We start from the raw sequence: 22903 nt of genomic DNA on the forward strand, positions 1-22903 counted from the left end.
GGTTTTATTTGAAATAAAAATTCACAGCTTTTTTCTCTTGCAAAGGAATAAAGAAGACACATGACTGATGGGTGCCATGTCAAGCATAAACACTAAAAGCTAGAAGGAAGCTGGATAGCAGAAGTCATGCATATAACATGTGGATTAAGCATATAACTGGGATTTTAATATTATATCAATAGATTTGTAGCTGTGTATTTGAGTAAGAGGCACAAAACTGATTTCTCAATAATTCTCTTTTTAATGTAGAATCTACATGGAAATTCTTAATCATAATATGGAAAATCAAGTGCTCTAAAAGTTTCACATCCATGATAAAACTGATAAATGATAAAAAGGTGCATAAATTTCACTTAATGCTTATTGTGTATTGCACTGGGAGCTGAAGTGAAGTCTCTGGTTGTGATTTATGTGCCACTAATAGGTTCTATTCTGGGTTATGTTTTGAGATTTATGGCTGTCTCTCCCTCTGTTCAACTGCAGTTGGAAAGAATTAGAACTCTTTTTTCCTTAAGTGTATGTATGCACACCAAGATGTGCACACCAAGATAGCTGTTTAGACCAAAGATCTCCTCGTTTTAGTGCTGAACCAGGAATAACACACACGTGTTCAAATTTATAATGATTTTAAACCATGCACGTATTCTTACCTGCTTGTTTTAATCTGGAAAACAGCCAGTATAACACAATTGCCTGTAGTCCTACACCAGCTTCTTCATCATCACTATTTAAAGCCCAGTCCTTTGTCAAGTCTCATTGAGACAGACCAGTATTGTGCTTCCCCTCACACCCAGTGGCACATCTTTAAAATGTACAGCCCAGCTTTATGGCTTAGTACCTGGGATCAGTAGAGGGGAATTTTTTGGCTTTAGAGACGCATGTTGTTGATAAGCTGAGGTGTTCTGTTCTTGCTTTAATTGAATGATAAAACAGTCTTTGACTATGAGTAATAAAGCATTGCTATTTGGATAGTATCAAGTATTCATGTGTCACCATGAAGATATTTCAGCAGCTGGTGACATACTTAAACAAGTCAGCCATAAATTAAAGTATGAGAACATGTTTATTCTCCCTCCTTTCAAAATGATTTGGAAACACTGGACTTCCCTGATTTGGAAACACAGGACTTGCCTGTTTATGAGATTTTAGGGAAGAGGGGATGTATCCCAAGCAGTATCAGATGACATTGTTCCTTGTGCTCTGCTGTTGTGTTAGTGTAGTGAGGCTCACTGATCCACACCAGATAAGGATCTGCATGGCAGCTACTCTGCAGAGATGTCTTCAGAAGGGAAACACTTGTGGCCCTACTAAAGCTTTCAGGGGATTCATTTGGTCTGTTCCTGTCCATCTCTCCAACTTCTGACAATGTCAGTTGTAAACACAGTTCTCCTATGAACTCAAGGCAGGCAGCTCTTCACATCAGTCTGCAGCTCTGTTGTGCTACTTCATTAGCCTTTAGAATAATTAAAATCACCATTTCTGTACAAAAAAATATAATTAAAATAAGAGCAGAGACATTGTCTTGTGGGTGGATTTCTTATATCCAAGGCTCACTCATTTACACATTGCAAAATAACCTGAAGCATCCTAGATGAGCAGAGGGTGCTCAACTTTGGTCATTTTCTTATTGCAAAAATGGCTCTAATTCCCCAAAGTTACAGTCTACAGTGAAGGCACCTGATTCATCATCAGCAAATTATTTTCAGTTTTAATAAGCAGTTATGCTAAAGAGTGAGAAAGCTATTATATAAACTTTTTTTTGCTGTTAAAATGTTATGCTTAGGGAAATCCTTATCATTAAAAACTGCCTGAGAAGCATATTAATGTAAACATCTTCAACAAATCATGTATCCTAATTGGATAGAATAAAAAAAAAGTGGGGGCGGGGAGTGCTGGATTGTACAAAGTATGCTTGATTTTCTTAATCATCAACCCTGTTGATCAGAGTCCTCCAGGACCTTTTATTAACAGAAACCTTGCTCTGCATGACCTCTTATTTTCCCTTCCTGCCATTTGTGTGACCCTCGTTGTTCCAGGGGTGTAACAACCCGGGCACACACAGATGTAAAAATCTTCAGGAGCACACTGCTAGCCAAAAGAAACTGAACCTTGTCAGCCCAAGTGTGTCAGCCTTGCTTCTCTTGCATGTGCATGGCTCCCCAGGACAACTGGAGCTGCATGTGCAGAAACATTGCGGAAGGAAAAGCTCATCAGTTTGGATGAACTGTGCTTTGAGAAGGAAGAGAAACTTTCCACTGTTTGAACCACCCGTGTGTCTGCCATCGTGGTTACTGGGAGGTGCTAACTGTGAGCTTGGACAGCCAAAAAAGTGACAGATTGTGGTAACTGTGGTGTAAGGCCAAATGCAGCTGTGATTGGAAAAGGATAACAAAACAGGGAAAAGGCAAGAAATGGCAAAGGCCAATGCACCCCTGCTCTACCTAGGAAGGGAAGGGTTAGATTTCCAGTAAATCTTAACTTGCTCATCAGTTCAAATGCAGCCTTTCTTAATTTTGAAGAGGGACACATTTATAAACAATGCAAGATTTTCCCGTTCTGATGTAAATGTTGTTTCTCATTCTCATAAGTAATTCAAAATTAATGATTTTCCATTATATTATATGTAGGACAGAGATACTTGGAATGCATCATTTCTTCAGCCTACAAGTCTACAAAGCACAAAGTCTAATGATTTATTCCATCACATGCCTTTCCAATTATGTTCTGATCTTCTGTTTCAATTGCTAAGGAACTAAACCCAAGTTATTTTAAAGCCTAGATTTATGCTTAAATTGGCAATAACCCTTCCAAATGAAATACAAAAAAATAAAAATCCTGATGTTTGGGATGCATCCTTCCAATTTTTGTCCATGGAAGACCAAAAACCTTGTAACTTTGCAGCTGCCATAAGAAAAAATAATGTCATTCCCCAGCCTGTATTAACCCTGACAGAGATTTGTCTTAACATTTTGACTGAGTGCTCTGACTACTAAAACATTAATTTTTTACACAATGGTGTGGAATTCTTTGTCTCTCTCTGGTTTTGACCTGAACCAATCCAAAATAAAACAAAGATGTTGTGTGTACTGCTATGAAGAGTTCTGTTTCAATGCATTATGGTTTTTTGGAAAATCCTTTCCCTTTAGACTTCATTATATTTTGTATTTATTTCCTTCAAAATCATCTTTTCTTTGAGGAAGTAGGAGTCATTAGGATATAAAGATCACTTTGAAACATCACTATTTCAGTGAGTGCAAAAATAAGTGTGAAACCCCATCTACATTTTCTTCAATGTCTTTCCTTTTTTTAAAGCTTATAGCGTACTTTAAAATCTACAGAAACTTGTTATGGGTGGAAGACAATCGTATATAGCATTTTTAAAAGCAGCAGTTCTTTTAGCATCCCAGTACACAGAGATGTATTTACTGAATTGAGATCAATATAACTAGAGTTGTTATATTGCTTAAGTAGCAGAAAAAATTGTTTAAGTAGTAGAAACCTTCATTAATTTTGAGACTATATAACCATGCATAAATTTCTAATGGTTCTTGAAATGGAATAAGCAGAGGAATAAAGGAAGGAATAAAAACAGATATTTCACATTGTTTCCTCAAGAAAAATCTTATACTCTTACTCCACCCCCCAAAAAAAAAAAAAATTTGAGAAAATATATTTTTGCTCTTTTTCTCTCCTAAAATAGATGTATCTCCAAGAAGTTTCTCTTTTTAGTATAGGTGTTTCTGTGAGAGAAAAATCTGATTTCTGTCTCTATCACACAAAGGCACCATGAAGTACACAGACTCTCAGAAACGTGCTTTCAGCACACAATAAATTTTCTCATCTTTGTCTCACTGACAAGCATAGCACCTAGTAATGGCTAACAATAGCACAGGTGATAAATGCAAAACTGCATAGCACTGGTAGGAACCAGAAGAGGAAACTTTCCAAAAAAATAGCCTCGTTCCAACTCCTACCAGCCGTTTTGCGATACTATTTGAACTGACTTGAAGCTGTGGACTGTCCGTCCAGGATCGCTGAGTACTTTTTGTCCTTGCCAGTTCCCCATCAGAGGCCCTGCCAGGGTTGGAGTACGGGAGAGGACACACTCCTGTGTGTGTGGATCAGCTCCTGGAAGGTGCCTGGGACAATTTCACTGTACTTACAAAGCGCATCACCCATCTGTACACGCCGTATGTTTCCCAGGGAAACAACAAACTTTATTCAAATGGAATGTGATTAAATTTTAACAAGAAAAGGATTTTATTGGAAACAAAGAATTTTTCATGCTTCTCAGATCTCCCTTCCTTCAGTTACCTTTTACCCTATCCCAAAGAAACTTCCTTGGGAGAATCAGGTGCAGAAATGGACTGGATGCCTGCCATCAACCCTCATAAATTCAGAGGCATCATCTAACAATGTGTAAACCAGATTTGACAATTCACGATTTAACTACCACTATAAAAGTGGTAGTTAAATAACTAAAATGCGTATTCTTCCTTTTTTTCCAGTTGGCTTCCTGTCCATTTTATTCTTGGCCTCCACAGAATTTCCTACAAGGAAATGTACCACAGGATAGCCAACTATTAGGAATTATTGTTACTATATGGAGAACTTTTTCAGTTTTGTACATAATCCTTTCTGAAGTTGTGCAATAACACTGCCCATGGAATTAAGCTGAAGTTTCTTGTAGTGGAATAAAAAGAAAAGCTTAAATAATCACAGGCATTTTTCCATGTGTTGTTTTTTAATAAAAAATGTGGCATTTTCTTCAGCCACGTTTTAGCAGAGGGATCTTATTCTACTTTTGGGACTTAAGCATTCAATATGGGATTTACTAAACCAAAAATGAAGACACTGAAGAAGGCTCTAAAATGCTTTCAGTGTAATGTAGGTACACAAGCTGACATGTTTTAGGAAGGAATACTATGTTTTCAAATTGTTCTATGACAGCAAAAGCAGTTAAATCCACAATGTTTCAGTGGACTGCCACTAATCATAATTTAGTAAAGAACCATTATATGGCACAACATTAATAATGCCATTTGTTCAGGTACATTAATGCCTGAGTTGGCACATTGGCTTGCAGAGTTGTAGGATCTCACAGTCTAAAAGCATGCAAAGTGTTTATTGGGGAAAAGTCAATATTGGATCAACCCTAGCCTTGCAAATATTCCTTTATTTAATTCATTTGCTGTGCTTCCTTACTGGTACCACACTAGTTCTCATCTTGCAAGACTAACAAATTAATTGGCTGACAAGGAGCAAGTTACTTCTGGACACAGAAATACATTGGGCTGCCAAATAAAACATGACTTCCATCCTTTTATTCTTGATGGGCTGTTTAAGAAACTCCATCAAGTGCTTGTCTCCTTTTGTGAACAGACAGATTTTTATTTTGTCATTTCAAAACACATGACTTTGTGATGGTATTCCAGCAGAGTATCTAAGTTTGTAATTCCATACAGTGTGTAAGTACTATCCCTGCATATTATTGAGCTGCAGATCTCCTTAGGGTATGGAGCTGAATTGTGCTCCAAGCTCTAATACTGCACCGTTACCTCACTGTTGTGATGAAATTCTTTTTAGAATACAAATTGCATAAATACATGTTGATGCTTTTAAAATAGACAGTCTTAAAGAAGATTCTAATGAGAAAGAAAAGCAGGCCAAACAAGCAAGGCAAAATTTCTAAGTGCTTTCATTCACAGGTTGTCCAGGGAAAGTTATGCCTAGGGTGGGCATTAATTTATTGCCTTACAAACAATTACATACTCATCGTACGTAATTACATCTGCAGGTACCTTAGCCTTCTGCTAGGAACAGACTGATTTCCCAAACTCATAATCTCAGTTACTTCACCTGTATATTGCAGCAATGAGAATATGTCTCCCAAAACTTTTAGCCTTTAAACTAAGAACTAATTTTATGGATATGGAACATTTTTTACTAGCTGTGTAAATTATCTGTGCTCTGATGCTCTACATCCAAAGTCTTTGAGTAATTTGCTCTGATATTTTTGTGTACTATTCAGTGCTTAGCTGTTTCATATTTAGCAGCCAATCTTAGGTGATACTTAGTGTTACTCAGGTTAGGCTTAGACCTTTCACTGTGAAGCTCTGGAGACTGTGTGCTGCTTGTAGATGTGTAACCATCCTGGGGAGCAGGATCCCAAGTTTTGCTTGGGATATTCAGATGCTCAAGGTGGATTGTTAGACACAAACAGAAGTGATAAGTTTCCTGATGCTTAAATGTTGGTTATATGTAACAGGCATTTTTCTTATTTGCTGTTTCTAGGAGTTTGTCATGATTGTTGTCTTTGGTTTGGAATTTATTATTCGTATCTGGTCTGCTGGGTGCTGCTGTCGATACCGAGGATGGCAAGGAAGACTGCGCTTTGCAAGGAAACCGTTCTGTGTGATAGGTGAGTGTCCCAGCTCTAACTCATTTTGAGATAAACATCTGCCCTCTCCTGTTTTGTTTCTGAATGAAAACTATTGGAATCAGACTCTATTTACAGCAACCAGCTGTACGCTCAGAATAGCTGTGTGTCAACTCTCATCTGCCCAGGATTTCTTTAGATACAAATAGTGACATCCCTAAAAACCAGCCAGTCCATGTTTCTTATGCTCTCCAGAAGACATTTTCCTATGAATCTCATACAGCTGGCCTATATAGTGGACAAATGAGGGGTTGAGAGCTGATCTCATTGAAAATCAGAGGAGATGTATGCTTTGAATGAACACATGACGTCTTGTACATACCTGCATAGATACCACACACACGTGTGTGCGTATCATGTTCTTCTTATTTAACCTCTGTGATCAGACACTGCAAGTTTGAAAACCTCACTAGAGACATCTGACAACATTGCTGCTTCCTGTGTGGGTGTTCTCTGCATGACTCCACATATCAGCTTTGCAGTGACACTAGCATAGGATACAGTATCTGCTTCATTATTTCTTCTACATGTATTTCAAGATGCTATTCCTTCCCTTCTTTGCTTTAGAATTTGTCTGTGACAATGGTGAATAGACTCACAACCAGCCAAAACCCTATTTTGAAAAGGGATCTGCAGGAAAACAGTTTCCCAATAAAGGCAGAAATCAAAGATCAAACTCATCTGATAATTTCTTATTTTCTAATGGTTTAGAGAAAATGCTTTTTACAGATCATCTGTGAAACTTCAGGATATCAATATCCCAACTTCTCTCTCAACTTCCTTTCTCTCTCTAGCCTTTAATTTCATCTGCCTATATCCCAATACAACTTATGGATCAACTGGGCAAGAAATATGTTCTTCCATACATCTCTACAGCAGCTAGTACATGGAGTCAGTCATACGTCTAGAGCCATGAAACACATGGGTTTCAGTGCAAGCAGTAGATGAACGCCATCCTGGTCTAAACAGGAATTACACAGTGTTCCTTGGCATGGCAGACCAGTACACTGGTTAGGCCTAATGTGTACAGCAAGTTTTTTCCTTCCACCTCATTCCCTGGTAAATCCACACTTCGTCCTACTAAGCCACTCCTGCAATGGAGAAATTTGCATGAGCAGCTAGGAAGGCACCCAGATTGTCACCCTCTCAGAAAGAAACACCCCATCTATGCTGTTTTATGAAACTATGGGAGAGGGGCAAGTATCAGGATTGGTATTTGGTTTTTTGGGCAGCAGGGAATGTGGGTAGATACTTTGGCAGGTCACACACTCACCCCAAGATTTCCATGCCTAGCAGAAAGTGGAAATCACAAAACATGGCTACCTTCCTTAACCAGACTTACCATTATTCTAAGATTTTATGGTGCACTAGAAATTTTGCAGTAGTCAGGTTTTGTCAGGGCACAATCATAAGAAAGCACCACTCTTAATTTAGTAAATTAACTTACTATGGCAATTTAGAACTTACTAAAAACACCTTTGAAATTTTCAAGTTACAAGAACCGTTTGACTTCCCAGAGTGTTTGTTTTGCTACTCTTCCAAATGCCATTGTATAGAAACACAGCAGTTTGTTTGATTCTGCTTTTCCTGTCTCCATTCAACTGGCAAGTTTTATACCAGTGATTAACTTCACTCTGAGGTGTTAATTCTCAGCAAAACTGAATGCAGGAGTTCTTCCTTGTACAAAATTCTGCATATTTAAAAGACGTAGGTGTGGTGCTTAGGGACATAGTTCAGGGGTGGACTTGCCAGTGCTGGGTTTACAGTTTGACTCAATGATCTTAAAAGTCCTTCCCAACCTAAATAATTCTATGATTCACAGGGGGACTGTACAGATTTCCATGCCTTCCTTGAAACTACTCATATCTACCCTCTTACTGTTGGTGAAATAGTTCAAGCAGGTCTTCTGGCAGAGATCACCCTGGGGGTGTGGATTTACCTCACTTGATTATGGTATTTCCTCCCTTATATGAAATTCACCTGCTCTTCTTGTTTCATCTATTTTTATGTGAGCAGTCCCTGGCCTTAAAAGCATAATTCTGTCCCACTTGGAACTCTATCATTTGCTAGCAGAATTAATTAGTAGACAACAGTCTATTGCTTGTGGATGTCTTCCCATGCTGGTGCACTGGATGGAAAGGCAACTTTGTTCTGCAACATCTGGAAACTAAAGCAATAGCTTGACTTTCTTGCCATTGACTGTTCTGCATGTCTCTTCTTCTGTTCATTGACTTGAGTCCATTTCTGGACTTTAGTGTCCCAGAAGGGAGTTTCTGATGTTCTGATGTTCAGCATCTTTCCAAATTTGATCTTTTGAGGAAAACCAAGTCACCTTGCGTCTCTTGCTATATAAAGTAGTACTTGCCTGACACCTTGGCTTTGCAGTCATGGCAAAGTGTGAGGCAGCAGCAAAGGTCGGGAGGCTGTGTTAGCCAGAGCACAATCAATAGATGATTATCTCTCTTTGCTCACCACTCGTTAGACCATATCCAAGATACTGCACCCCATTTTCCCCCTCCAACACCGTACCTGAAAGACCTTAAAAAACTGGAGTGAGTTCAATGAAGCCATGAGGATGATCAGTGCTGGAGCAGGTTGCTCCGTGGGGAGAAGCTGAAGGACCTGTAATGTTCATCCTGGAGAAAAGATGGCTTCAGGGGGAACTCAATTAAATTGGTGCTAAGGTGTCCTTAAGAGAGATTCCATGGCCAGTTTGGGCCCATTACTTTTAATTATTTACTTAGCCATCCATTCAATTATCCTTTCCGTTTATTGTTACAGTGAAACAATAATATTTTAGAAGACTTAGTCTGTTTACTATTAATTAAACTTGATGTAGATCTCTGGCAGATCTTTTCCCTGATTATTTTTTTGTGATTAAAAACAAATCACATAGGGCAGTGGCCTAAGGGCTAGAAATAACAAATTTGAGGATTGCCCCAAAAACAACATTTAGACAGCCTTTATTTTTTCCATTAATAACCTAATAAGCAGAGAAGTTTTATTCAGGGCCAAAGCTCTGTGTTTATGTTAGTGTGCCTACAATGTCACTGCTCTGACAAATTAGTTCATCCAGCATCATTGTCTGCTACCAGGTTAGTAATTACATCTATCAAATTATTTGACAGTTTTGTACCCTTATTTATTTCTGTAAAATTGTAAATAACAGTGTAGTAGTAAAACTTGCTTTGTACTTTCTCCCATGTTACCTGACATCCCTAATTTTCTCTGATTTGTGTACATGGCAATGCATCCTTACAGGCATGTAAGGTACTTAAATATGTATATATCCCTGCAAATCTTAAATATCACAGGTATATCACTCTGAAGCCTGGCTGTTAGCACTGCAGAGCAGTGTTGCTGTGTTGTACTGCTCAGAAGAGCAGCAATCCAAGCAATGCATATTCTAACTGCTCTCTGGAGCCTCCGGAGGTCAGGGATGCTGGCAAACCAGGAAGAACTTGATGCCTGTGCCTTAGCTCATTGAAGATCCTGAAAATAAAAGAGGACAAGTCTAACTGGGAAGATATATGGCATCCACTCCCTGTAAAGCCATTTGGGGACACTGAAATAAACGAAGAGTCCATTGTCCTTCCTCTGGCAATGGGCTTCCAGATGATGGCATGTCACCTGGCAAAATTAAACTTCTGGCCACTCTCCTGTGTGTGTCAGAGGATTTACCATAATCCTCTGATACACATATCACGGACTGAGTGAGATCTCAGTCTGTGAGGGCAGCTTCCACTTGGGGCACTGTAAAAATATTTAGGAATAATAAACAACAAACTCTTGGTCAGAAGAGTAAGATCCTTCTGGCCTCACCTGCATGTCTGAGGTCCACTGAGCTTTCAGAGGAACTTCTTTCACTCCACTGATCCTGTAAGAGACTTTGGAACTCATATGTGAGAAAGCTCAACAAGAGCAACTGAATTTTTAACATAGATTCATAGAACATCCTGAGCTGGCCCACAGGGATCATCACAGTCCAGCCCTTGGCCCTGCACAGACCCATCCCCAAGAGTCACACCGTGTGCCTGAGAGCACTGTCCAAACACTTCTTGCACTCTGTCAGGCTTGGTGCTGCGACCACTTCCCTGAGAAGCCTGTTCAGTGCCCAGCCAACCTCTGGGGGAAGAAATTTTTCCCGATATCCAACCTAAAACTCCCCTGACATATCTTCAGATCCTGTCTCTGGTCACCACAGAGCAGAGATCAGTGCCTGCCCCTCCTCTTCCCCTCACAAGGAAGCTGTAACTGCAGTGAGGTCTCCCCTCAGTCTCCTCCAGGCTGAACAGACCCAGTGCCCTCAGCTGCTCCTCACAGCTTCCCCTCAAGGCCCTTCACCATCTTTGTTGCCCTCCTTGGACACTCTCTAATAGTTTAATGTCTTTCTTACATTGTGGTGCCCAGAACTGCCCCCAGCACTCGAGGTGAGGCTGCCCCAGTGCAGAGCAGAGCAGGACAATCCCCTCCCTTGCCCAGCTGGTGATGCTGTGCCTGATGCCCCCAGGACAGGGTTGGCTCTCCTGGCTGTCAGGGCACATTGCTAACTCTAATGTCTAAACTTTATTCAATTTAAATTTGGGGGTGGAAACTCCTATTACAGAATTTTTTCACTTTAAATTTGAGCCTACTTCTAGTAATATTACATTTCTCCTGGGCAGCTACACTTCCTGGTGGTCCAGCCGAGTGAAAGACTTCATGTATTTCAGTTAGTCCATTAGCAGTTTCACCACAGCTGCTTCTATTTTACCTCTAGTCAAGCTACAGTATGATGGAAATGTCAAAAGTTCAAATATTGTTGAGGCTGCAGAATGAGCAAATTCCCAACAGGAAGCTTAAGTCCATTATCTGTAATCAGGCCCTTGAACTTCATGGCTGGCAAACAGTGTTTCAGAGCATTAAGTGATAGCAGTGACTGTTGCTCATTACAGGATCTATTTTTCATTAATTAGAGTGGTAATGAACCATCATGGGGCACTTTTGTCAAACCTTTATAAACAAATCCATATCTAGTGTGTTACAAGATCTTCTGGACATTTAATTTTAATTATTTCATTATATTTGTGTAATAACACATTATGTGTCTGTCACCTTGGTATTTAGACACATCATATAGTTTAAATACAGACAGATGGTAACTCTGCTGCTCATGATAAACAATATAAACAGCCCCTTTCCAGTGTAATTTGAACTCTAAATAACCCAGAGATTGTCTGTAATTAAGTATATCCTTGACCAAGAAGACATATCTCACATCACATCTCATTCTAAATCCCAGAGAAAAAGGTTACACAAATCTCATGTCTGGGGACCTTCTGCTAGCCAAACTTGAACTCATCTCAGACACACCCTGCCCACACCACTCCAGAAAATACTCTGATAATAATAGCAGTAGTAGTAGTAGTAGTAGTAGTAGTAGTAGTAGTAGTAGTATTTAGATTTCAAATCAAAATTTCCTCAGATAATTTCAGCAGCCACAATTCTGTGCCATGAACAGAGATGCTCTTTAGGCCAGATTGGTCCCAAATTATGTAGGTTTTTAAAACAAATATTTAGTGGCATATCTTCATGTTTGACAGTTCTGGCAATGTAGTTTTTAGAAACATGTAGAAAAAATAATGTCTGTTTAATATCATCTGTGGGCCTTATCCTTTCACACTTACTTTTGCTGACTACTACCCTTGCTGCTGAGTAAGGTAACATTTGCTGGGATTAAAGACATCAGGCTCTGATCTCCTCTTTTCAGAAGTTGTATGTCTGCTATTGTAAGGAAATCTAGTTTGGTACAATGCAGTTCCCACTGAAGTTTCTTTCTATGAAAACACTAGAGAATGAGCTAGAGAATTCAGCATTCTGTGTTTGTTCATGCTGAGGTTTTTTCATCTTACACTAATGTCACTATTGTGTTTGTGACATAGAGTAGATGAGCCCCTACCATGAACTGGGCAGCCTGGGACGAAGACTAAAGAGACAGGGTTGTGATAGAAAGGCAGTTAAAAGACAAGGACATTTTATTTAAAATAATTTATTTTTAATAATAGAATTTCTGCATTAGAAGGCTATAAAAGATATTTTCTTAAACATGAAGTCATTATCCATTTTGAACAGGGCTAATATAACTCAGTACCTGCACTGAAATGTTTAGCAATTGCTAATTCAGTTCCCTTTTGCCAGGAAAGTGTCCTAAAGTGAAATATCACATTCACATTATTTAGAAGTAATGAGGCTCCTGTACATTCTCACCCAGATTGTGTATATGATTTAAGCAGCCTTTCAAATTATTATTTATCTCTCATATTTGAATCTCAGAAAATACATTGTAGTATAATCATAAGGATAATGATAATGGTAATGATAAGGATGTGGATGATGATGATGATGATAATAACAATAATAATAATAATAAAATGTATCTATTATAAAATATTATGTAATATAAAAGTGTCTCATAGCCATTCCAGTGCTGTTTATGAGCTGTGACTTGGAAATGTATGATAAGGAGGGAAGCAACTGGCAGACCAAGCAGCAGTCAACCTTTTCTGGTTAAAGTATAAAGGTATACATTGATATGTTAATACACCTATGTAAAACCTATATAAACATAGAAAGGTATGTTAAATTTTGCTCACATTTTTTAGGGACTGGCTTTAAACTTGTTGCTACTAGAGATACCCAGAATATGAAGTGGCTTAGACAAATACCTTTATTTTCATAATCTGCCTTTATTTGATTTGACGTTCATATCCTACCTTACTATGCTGAATTCCCATCATATCCAACGACAAGATAGTTTCTCAGATACCATAAGTATGTGTAAGTTTGCCAATTCAAAATTAAGTAGTTATTAGCATAAACACTGGTGTGGAAGTCAGAGGTAGACAGGATTGTGCCAAATCCACTTATCTGCCTACTTGAGTGTATGGAGTCTCAAAAGTAGCAAAATGGTTTATTTTTCAAATTTTATCACTCTTAGCATCTAAAAAAATTATATTTTTTTATTACATGAATAACACGTCAGAACATAACTGATATGCAACAAAATTCTCAGCTTTCTTGGCTTCTTTCTAGATGTTGTGCTGCAGATCAGCTGCTTCAGTGTGTGACATTCTTTGTACCTCCCATTTCATATCATCACCAACTCTTGCCTGTAGCTTCTCTCTGAGAAAAATTGCTTCTTTGGACAAGTTCTGCTTTTGCAGCAGTGAATTATGCTTTCCAGGCAGAAATCTTGATATTTTAGCAATATTTTTATATTGGTCCAAAAGAATCCTATTAGACTAGGTGTTCACTATTTGGGCTTTTGCAGCTGCCCATTATTTAAATTCATTACATGAATGCCCTTGGCACTCATGTATCCTCTCACAGGACTGTGATACCCCTGGCTTGCAACGCTGCTTTACTTCAAAAGACACATTCAGTGTGTCTCCTATATTACTAATATGCCCATAATTACTCAGGGGTGCTTTGTCAGCATGTTACCATGAATTTGAATGTTCATACTTTGGTGTATGACATTAGATAACTGTCAGTCTGAATGTTTGAGCCATGATTAACTCTCTCACAAGCGTCAGTCAATCAAATCCTGCTTTCTCTCATGGTGTCCCAGCCTCACCCCTGTCAGCCCAAATGAAAACACTAGAAGAGGTCTAAGTGGAGTAATTTCATTGGCATTTACTGCAGGAAACTTTCCAGAGTTATTTGAAAGCAACTATGGGAAACATATTGAGAAATGATAAAGGGAAAAGGAAAAGGAAAAGGAAAAGGAAAAGGAAAAGGAAAAGGAAAAGGAAAAAAAGGAAAAGGAAAAAAAGGAAAAGGAAAAAAAGGAAAAGAAAAGCATATTTCATTTGGGAGAGAGCTACAGTGATCATCTAGTCCAATTACCTGACCATTGCAAGGCTGAGCAAAAGTCTTAAGCATGTTATTAAGGATATTGTCCAAAAGCCTCTTAAATACTGACATTCAAGGGGCATTGACCACTTCTGTAGGAAGCCTCTTGCCATGTTTGACAATCCACTCTGTAAATAAATACCTCCTAATGTTCAGTCTCTAGACACATCTAGTATTGTACTGTGGGAAACTACCTCATTCATGATTACCTGTATTAAGTCCATTTTTACCAATCCTTTTGCACAGATAGCAGCTCTTTTTTCATTCACCCTGCAGCATATGAGCAGGCAACATGCTGCTATTTCATATTTCCATTTCTTTTCTTCTTTTAGTTCACAATTATCTCTCTTATAACTGCTGAATGTTGTGATTTTATTGCTCTCTTTGCTGAAGACTAGTTTGTTTCTCTTCAGGTCACCCCTGTGTGAGTGAGGTTCTCCAGGAAAAGGGTTGTTGGTGCAGTTGGCTAAGAACAGTAGCTTCATTTTGCTTGACTGTATTGTTGTTTAGAAACACAGACATTTCCAGTTGCTTTAGAGGTAGTGTTTGTTTCTTCACGTGCCGTCCTCTGGCATCTACTCAGCTTTAATTTGTTAGCTGTCAATGCTGACAGTTTAAAACATAAGCTTTGCCCACTGTTACTCTCACTATAATCAAACTGATTGCCAGATGTCTTCATCCATTCTTGCCACTAGCTTATTAGAGATCACAAAGCTTGAAGAAGTGCAGCTTCCACAGATGTTTCCATTCTCTGACATCCCTTCAGAGAGCTGCATGCTGCCACCAGCCCTGCTGAAGTGACTGATGGGCGCAGTAGTCCAGTGGGAGTTGCAGGAAATCTCTGTTTTCATGATCATGCCTCAAATGGTTACATTCCAACTGCTACATTAGGAAAAGACTTGTGTATAAGAGAGAAAATACAGCTTTTGATTCCTCCTTTTCACACCTGCTATAATAAATAAAGTGGTTAGGAAGGATTTGACAATGTAACAGTATTGTTACACTGTGTAACAGAGTTGCAGTATTTGTATCTCAAGTTTAATAGGGCTAAGTAGAAACACTTGCATATTTCTGGATGGCAATTTGGGCATGTTCTGCGCATTTTAATTTCCTCCCATCCCTAGCACTTAAGCACCAGGTGCCTATAACCTGTTGTTTCCTATTAAAGAAAAATTACAATTTTTATCTTAAAGCCTGTGCTGATCGGTGTCAAAATTGAACTTTGTCCTTTGGTGATATTTGATATTGCTGTCAATAGCAGATCCAAGGAAGGTGAGCATCAGATCCATTTTACATCAGCCCATGGAAGCTCCTAAATGGTGTAAAGGAAGCCACTCACTTTCACCCTGTGTTGTGCAGTGCTGGTGCCCCAATGCACATATGCGACCACCTGGGCAGCAGCCACAGCCAAGGCAGAGCTCCTTCAGTCCTGGGGTTCGCCTTTGCCAGCCCAGTCTATTCATGGCACCCTCACAGTGGAGACTGTTTCATTTCAGATGAAAATGTCACAAAGCAGAGTGGAGAGGTTGTCACACAGTATGACATACTCTACTGTGTTTAAGAATCATTTTGTGATTCCCCTGTTGGGTTTGGGAGAGTGATACCATATTATGGGGTTTTTCCTTTCTGACAACCACTATTTCTTTATTAATATCCCCTACACCAGGAAGTCTCAAGTGTGGCTGTGTAAGATGCCCCATACTAATGTTCTCCAAATTATATAAACCTTCTTGCTGGTACAGTACTCCCTCTCAGGCTACTCGCACACAAGTTGCAGATGGGATGGCAGCTGAGGGGGAAAAGTGGCTGAAGATGGCTGGCTCTGTATGTAATCTGAATAAACTCTCTTTACAGAAACAAAGGAGTCCCAAGAGGCACTCACGAATTGTGCAGACATCCAAAATAGCTGTATAGGTTAGAAATGCAAGTTCTGCTTTCAGGCAGCAGGGAGAGGGTTTTGCCTCTGAAAGTAGGAACTCTTTCAGCCAACACAGAGGGACCCATGCTGCTGCCTTCAACATCTGTGTTAGACAACTCAGCTAGATACTGGATACTTTCTCTTTCCCCACCACCCTGTGAATTTGAGAGCAGATTTTTAATACTCTCTTCCCTCTCCACCTACAAGCAGGCTTTTCCTCTTGTCAGAGACATGTTTTTCTCTCCATGCTCATTTCAGCATCTTTACTTGTCAGTTTCCACCCATCCACTTTCACCTACACAACACGGATTTTTCTGTTCCCACATTTTTTGGCCTTTCCACTCCCATTCCACTGCATCACCTTCACTTTATCCACAATCTGGGAATGCGTTAGATGAACATTTCCAGACCCTCTGCCCACCTGCCCCTGCCTAAGGTTTTAGAGTATGATGAAAAGGCCATGAAAGTGCACGTTCCTGCCTGGAGATTCCTCCCCTTGTGGCTGCAGGGATCCAGCACAGGCATAGCAATGCTTCCCTGCAGGGCTGGATCACACAGGAGTCCTGGCTGGTGTCTTTCCACTTGCTGACTAGTGCCAGAGACCCCTAACGATGATGTTAATACCTATAGCCCAAAATAGCCAATCACACATGGAGTAATCAGTGGCTGAGTCACACAAGAATTTGGATCCCCTGAAAAATCCAATTCCATCAATTCAGGGGAAAACATCCAAACTTGTCCTTAATTTTCCCTGGTTACTCCTTTATACCTCAGAGCAATGAACTTTACAAGTCAATTACAATTAAATCTTGTAAATTTTTTATCAAATTTAAATTGTCTTTTGATCTCACCCTTATAAGAAAGGGTAAATAGGAGGCATCCAACAGATCTTCTTATCTTCCACTAGTTTGCATGCCTCTGTCTCATATTTGTCTTGTGACTAACCACTCCTAAATTATTCAGCCTTTTCTCCATACACAAGTCTTGCCATGCTGTAGCTATTTTGGTTTTTTTTTCTTGACGATTACTTTGTGGTTTGCTTACAGCCTGATGTAATGAGCATCTTTACTCCCCAGGGGCATGTGTCTGGCTATCCATCCTGTTGCCTTTCCCTCCAGAAACCTTCAGATGTTTTTCTCTCCACTGCAATAGCCTTTTTCACTATGTGGTTGTCATTCAGCAACATACAGCCACAGTAAAGTGACGGACAAACCTTGTTTTCCAGTGCTTTCAAGGCACAAAACTGTTTCTGCATGGAATAAGTGAGGACTTATGGGAAGAATCTGCACGTGTTTCTCACAGTTTGTTTCTTTAGCTGAACAATAATCAGGTTGGCGATCGCTAGGTCAAAGACACAGCTTTAAATGTTTCTGTCAGCCTGCCTTAAAGCCAAATAAAACTTGCATTTAATAAATACTGCTTTATTCCTTCTGGCAGGTGCATATTAATTCTTTTGAAGATGAATTATCGGAAAAAGTTAATTAAGTATAAATCCATGAAAGGCTTGCAATTGCACTTAGTTTTAGCTTGCAGGAGGCCCTTAGATTTTTAAGATTTATTGAGCCAGCTGTTACTAACATGAAGATGTCTGCTGAGGAGTTATTCAGTCCATAGAAAGATTGTGTGCTCAACAGGCCCATGAACAATAATTGCAAACAATACAAAGGCAGGTGAAATGTTCCCATGAATGCTGTTATTCTTATCCAAACTAAATAAAATATGGCAACCACAGCTACACTTTGAAATTCAGTACTTGTTGAGCTGCTGTGGTTCTCAGGCCATAGAAAAATATTTTGGCTGTCTACAGCAGAAGGTAAAATGACATTATTTATATGTATTTGCCATCATGGTCTAACAATATGCTACTTTTACACAGGAACAAGGTACATATACTTGGGAGAGTGATACCATATTATGCAGGTTTTATTTTTGTTTTTTTATATACTTTCAATACACTGACACAGTAGTGAGTAGCATTGGTTGATCCATTATTAGGCATGGAATTAGGATTTTATTATAAATTTTTTTTAAATTACAAAAGAAAAATATTACTCATCTTCATTAGTCCACAATTTAAAAAGGGAATACTTAGTTTTCCATCTAAAAAATATCCAGTATTGCCTTATTAAAAATATTCCTTTTCTTTCTGGTTCAGAAATTGTTTAGAGTACCAAGTTAACTTTTGTTGTATTTGATTAGCTTTCCTAAGAATTCTCTTTGACTTGTTTCTAGTTCTCTCTTTGCCAGAAAAGATATCTTTACATATAGATGAGCTGTTTTTCTAAGTAGATCCACTTCAGTTATATAAAAATATCATTTATTCCAGAAAGAGGTTGTCTTTATTTCCAGGAGGTTACTTTCATTTCACATTAAAATAGTTTGCTTACTCAGATGATTCCAATATATTGCAAATAAAAATGATAAAGGGAAAGAAGGGTCCAAGGTGATTCATGTATTTGACTTTTTCACTATGGTATTGCATAGCTGATGATAAGGAAAATCCAAGTTTCTATGCACAGATCAGTTTTAGTGGACTCCTTAAAATGAAGGGCAGTGACTAATGTAGCTGTTTTTCACTGTTAGAAAAAAAAAACAGTACAGAAGAAATATTAACCTCTAGATTTTTTTTTAATTCCTCTTCAGTGCCTAGACAGTATTACATATTTTTGTCGAACTTCTTTCTCTTGTATGTGCCACTACAGTACATTACTCTCTTCCTGTTTTTTAACAGCAATAAAAGTCAATTTTCACACTCATCTGTGTTTATCTCTATGAATTATCTTGATATGCAATACCAGCTCACTTTCCTACTTCTAAAAATACCATGTTGTTTTGCATCTTGCAAAAAGATTAAAAAAGGAAGCAAAATCACCAACTTGTTTTGCCTGCAATGACAATTAAGATGATTTCCATCCAGATGGTGTTACGCATTTGAAAACACAAAGACCTTTTGGCTGGAGTGACAACAACATCTGCAAAAATCAAACAGCATCATCCATCCCAAGAATTTCCTGAAGATATCCTGCCAATTACTTTTACTAGTAGGTGACGATTAATCGTAACCTGTCTGGCATCTGAGCAGAGACCTGATCCCTGACCAGGAAGAAAAGCTATATTCAGACAGAGCTGAAAGCAAACTTTGCCAGGACCCAAGATCCTAACCATCATTATTTTTAGAATATGCACAACTCAGATTATCTCATATTGCTTTGGGGGGGTTTTGTTTTTGCTGGTGGTGTTCAGGCTTTTTTTTTTCTCTGTAAAATTGAGGCCTTGTAGGTGTAAGTCTGCTCAGCTACTTGTGGGAGGTATAGAACTCAACTTCCTGCCTCTCCCAAATTACATTAGAGATCTTCAGGTGATATAATTCAATGAGTGCTATTAAATTGCTTTTTGGAGGGTGGGGGGGGGTTATAGGCAGAAAATAATGCTTGAGAATATAATTTGAGGGTGAATTCAGGTGACCTCAAAAGTCTGCATGTCTCCAGAGTAGTCTCTAAAAAGCCAGTTTTGTGATTCTGGCAATCATGCAAATACTGATTTTTACTTTGCTCATAAATAGTTCTGCTTCTTCCAATGAAATAATTTGCTAAACATGATAACACACATCATCTTTCTAAATATCATTCATCTCTCTGTTCAGAGATATAATTACAGGTAAAGATATTGAAAATTCGTGGTTTCTGGGATAAATACTTATGCAAGGTCACTGTAAGTTCAGCCCATATTTGACCAAATTTTTCTGTCACAACTATGTGAAATATCCCACTGATTTTATAGTAAGGAAACATTTACAGAGCAAAGGAGCTACAACCTGGTAAAAACATTACATCTACCTCTTTTCAATATAACTGTTGCAGCATATTCTATTCGTGTTTTGTATTCTTTGCCCTCCTGAACTGGTAGAGGGAAGTAGTTAATCCCTTTTTTCAAGGTAACAGCAGTTTTCCAGCCAGTTACAACAAAGTAACCTTTTCTGCCCTATGACCTTTCTCAACAAATGCTCAAGAAATAGAGATCCAATTCTGTCCCTCCCTGAATAACACTCTATTAGGGTATTCAGAGCCTTAAACTCTATGAATGCCTTTTTCTTTTCTTCTTCTTCTTGTTTTTTGGGGTTTTTCTTTGCTAGCCCACAGAAGCATGAAGTACACCAATGCCCAGTATGTTACCAGGCTGTGCAAAAAGGCTGCTGCTCCAATAGTCAAGTTTGTGTAAACAGACCTTTTCTTTTAGGAATCTGAAAAATGCAGACTTATTTTCAAGTACTGATGTATGGTCAGTCATCAGGCCTTATCTTAAACTGCTTCAAATTGCCAATTTATATTGGTTTAGGATAAAGCCCATTGAGTATATATTTTTTTATCATATTTCTATTATGTGATATGCTCAAATATAGTGGTCTGGAATGTGTTTTTTGTTAACTTTGTGCTGTAGTGTCTGGTTAAGCTTCAAAGTACATTTCCACATTGATTAGATTATACCCTTTGGTCCTGGCCAGCCAGCTGTAGAGATTATTGAAGGCAAATTGAAGAGAGTTCTGAGAATAGCAATAGGACTGGAAGGACTGGTTTCCAAAGAGATATTAGAAAAATCAAAATGCTGGTCATTCCTCCCTACCACCACTACCACTTCTTAGGGATTCAGAATAGAAAGCTGTTAAGTGTTACTATGTATTGATTGCTGCAAATCTCAATTAAAACCTATTTGATCTCCTCAGCAAGTGAGAATAATTGCTCACTGTGCTGCCATGGGCGTGCATGACCTGTGCCATGGGAAGCAGAGGGAGCTGATGTCAAAGCTCTCTCGTGCCCTTAGTGGATCCCAGTGTCTCTGCAGCACCAGAATCATAGTGCTGGGGTTTTTTGAAAAGTAACTTTGAAGCTGAGGATAATGAACTCTCCTGAGAACTATTCAGAAATGACCACTACAAGCTGTGCCTTTTCCCTGGGTCATGGATAATAACTCTAGCTCAAAATTAGACCTTAGGAGGACAGCCTAAGGGTAGCTTAGATTTGGTGAAATGATTGCCCAGTTAATTTTCTTTGTGAGTTAATACAGTTGCAGGCTAGATAAAAAAACCTCTTGAGATTTTCTGCTTAATTCTACAGCTTTGGGGGCAGATATTCCCTACTTATGTCCTAGTTTGTTGCCTCTCTTTACTGATCTGTGGCTGGTGCAGACACAGTAATTGACAGCCATTGAAGTTTCCTGCCTATTCTTAATAAGAATATGTGAACTCTGAGCATTTTCTGTGAATTTATAGCAAATACTATTTTGATGACCTAGTGATGATCCAAAAATGATTAAATAACATTCATTTTTCTATTCAGATAAAATCAAAGAAAAAAAAATAAGATTAATTTAACCTGTATTGTCTCAAAGTATCATTTTTATTTAGAGGAAAGGAAATGTTTCAACATATTAGCATTAAATGCAGGCAGCAGGCAAAGCTCCTATAAATATATTCTTCCTTTGAAGAAGATGAAAAAGAGGGAGATTATGCAGGATTGTATATTAGTATAAGCATGTGCACGAGTTTTAAGCAGATGAGAGATTGTCATTGATTACATTTCCCAATAATCACAGAATCACAGAATAGTTTGGGTTGAGAGAAGCAAAATCTAGTTCCAGCCCCATGGGCAGGGACACAGTCCACTGGACAAGTCTGCTCAAAGCTCCATCCAACCTGGCCTTGAACACATCTGGGAAAGGAGCATCCACTCCCAACCCTCTTTCATTTTAAGGCCATTCCCCCCTTGTTCTATCATTACATGCTCTTGTAAAAAATCACCCTGACATTCTTTCCGTAACTTTAGAGATTTTCCTGATGGTACATCAAGGTGTTGGGACATTGCACAATATCCAAGTATAGTTTTTGTGTTTCCCCCTTTAGCTGGGTTCATTCCCATGATACCTATGAATGCTGTAAAATCTCATGCTAGGAAAGCTGCATTGGAGAAGTCATTAAAAGTAAAATAATCCCTTGTGATGATTTATGATGCCTCTTTTTCTATCATTATTATTCTTTCAACCACTTATTAATCTCCCAGCTGGCATTAGAAATGTTTAGGAATGCCAACCCCACCTCCATCAGTAACACAAGCAATACAGAGTTTCTGACCAAACTTGAGCAGGCTAAGGCAGCCCAGCGTTGGCCTTCCTCTGTGAGGTGGGGAACTTGGACTGGCACACCTTGCATGAGTTATGTAAGTTTGGGGTAGTTGCTTTACTGGCCTTCAGTTACTTGTTTTACGTGTTACTGTTTTAGTGACATTGGATAATACATAAGTGTAATCTGTTACACGCATGAGTTCTGGGGTCATCTTTTTTTGTGTGTTTTGCATGAAGGGGCCCTGTTGACATGGTGCCTGTCAAATAAAAAATCTTTTGCCAGTTAACATGCACAAAAGTTTTGTGTAATATCAGAGGTTTCATCAGTGGTACTAGGTGAAATGTCTGAAGTGGAAGAATTAGTTGTTTGAAATTTCATTTGAAATTAAGTGTTCAAAAGTGACCAATGCAAAAGTTGCTGAGATTATTTGAAATCTCAGACTAGAGTTAATGAGGGAGATTGTTATGCACAAGGATAAAAATCTGAGACATATTTCTAAAGGGTGAATAAAATTATCATCATGGCTGAAGAGAGGCTT

The 22903-nt window shown here is 38.7% G+C and overlaps 1 protein-coding gene across 4 annotated transcripts in view; it reads left to right on the forward strand.

Annotated features, from left to right (window-relative positions):
- The window catches only part of KCNQ5 (potassium voltage-gated channel subfamily Q member 5), a 278104-nt gene that overhangs the window by 203815 nt on the left and 51386 nt on the right, over positions 1-22903 (forward strand). For all 4 annotated transcript variants that reach the window (XM_041477407.1, XM_041477408.1, XM_041477409.1 and 1 more), the window contains exon 3: positions 6295-6421. In XM_041477407.1, the coding sequence (XP_041333341.1) occupies positions 6295-6421 (127 nt within the window). The remainder of the gene's footprint in view (positions 1-6294; positions 6422-22903) is intronic.

This window comes from Pyrgilauda ruficollis, unplaced genomic scaffold (assembly GCF_017590135.1).
Source record: "Pyrgilauda ruficollis isolate IOZ18807 unplaced genomic scaffold, ASM1759013v1 scaffold40, whole genome shotgun sequence".
NCBI lineage: Eukaryota > Metazoa > Chordata > Aves > Passeriformes > Passeridae > Pyrgilauda > Pyrgilauda ruficollis.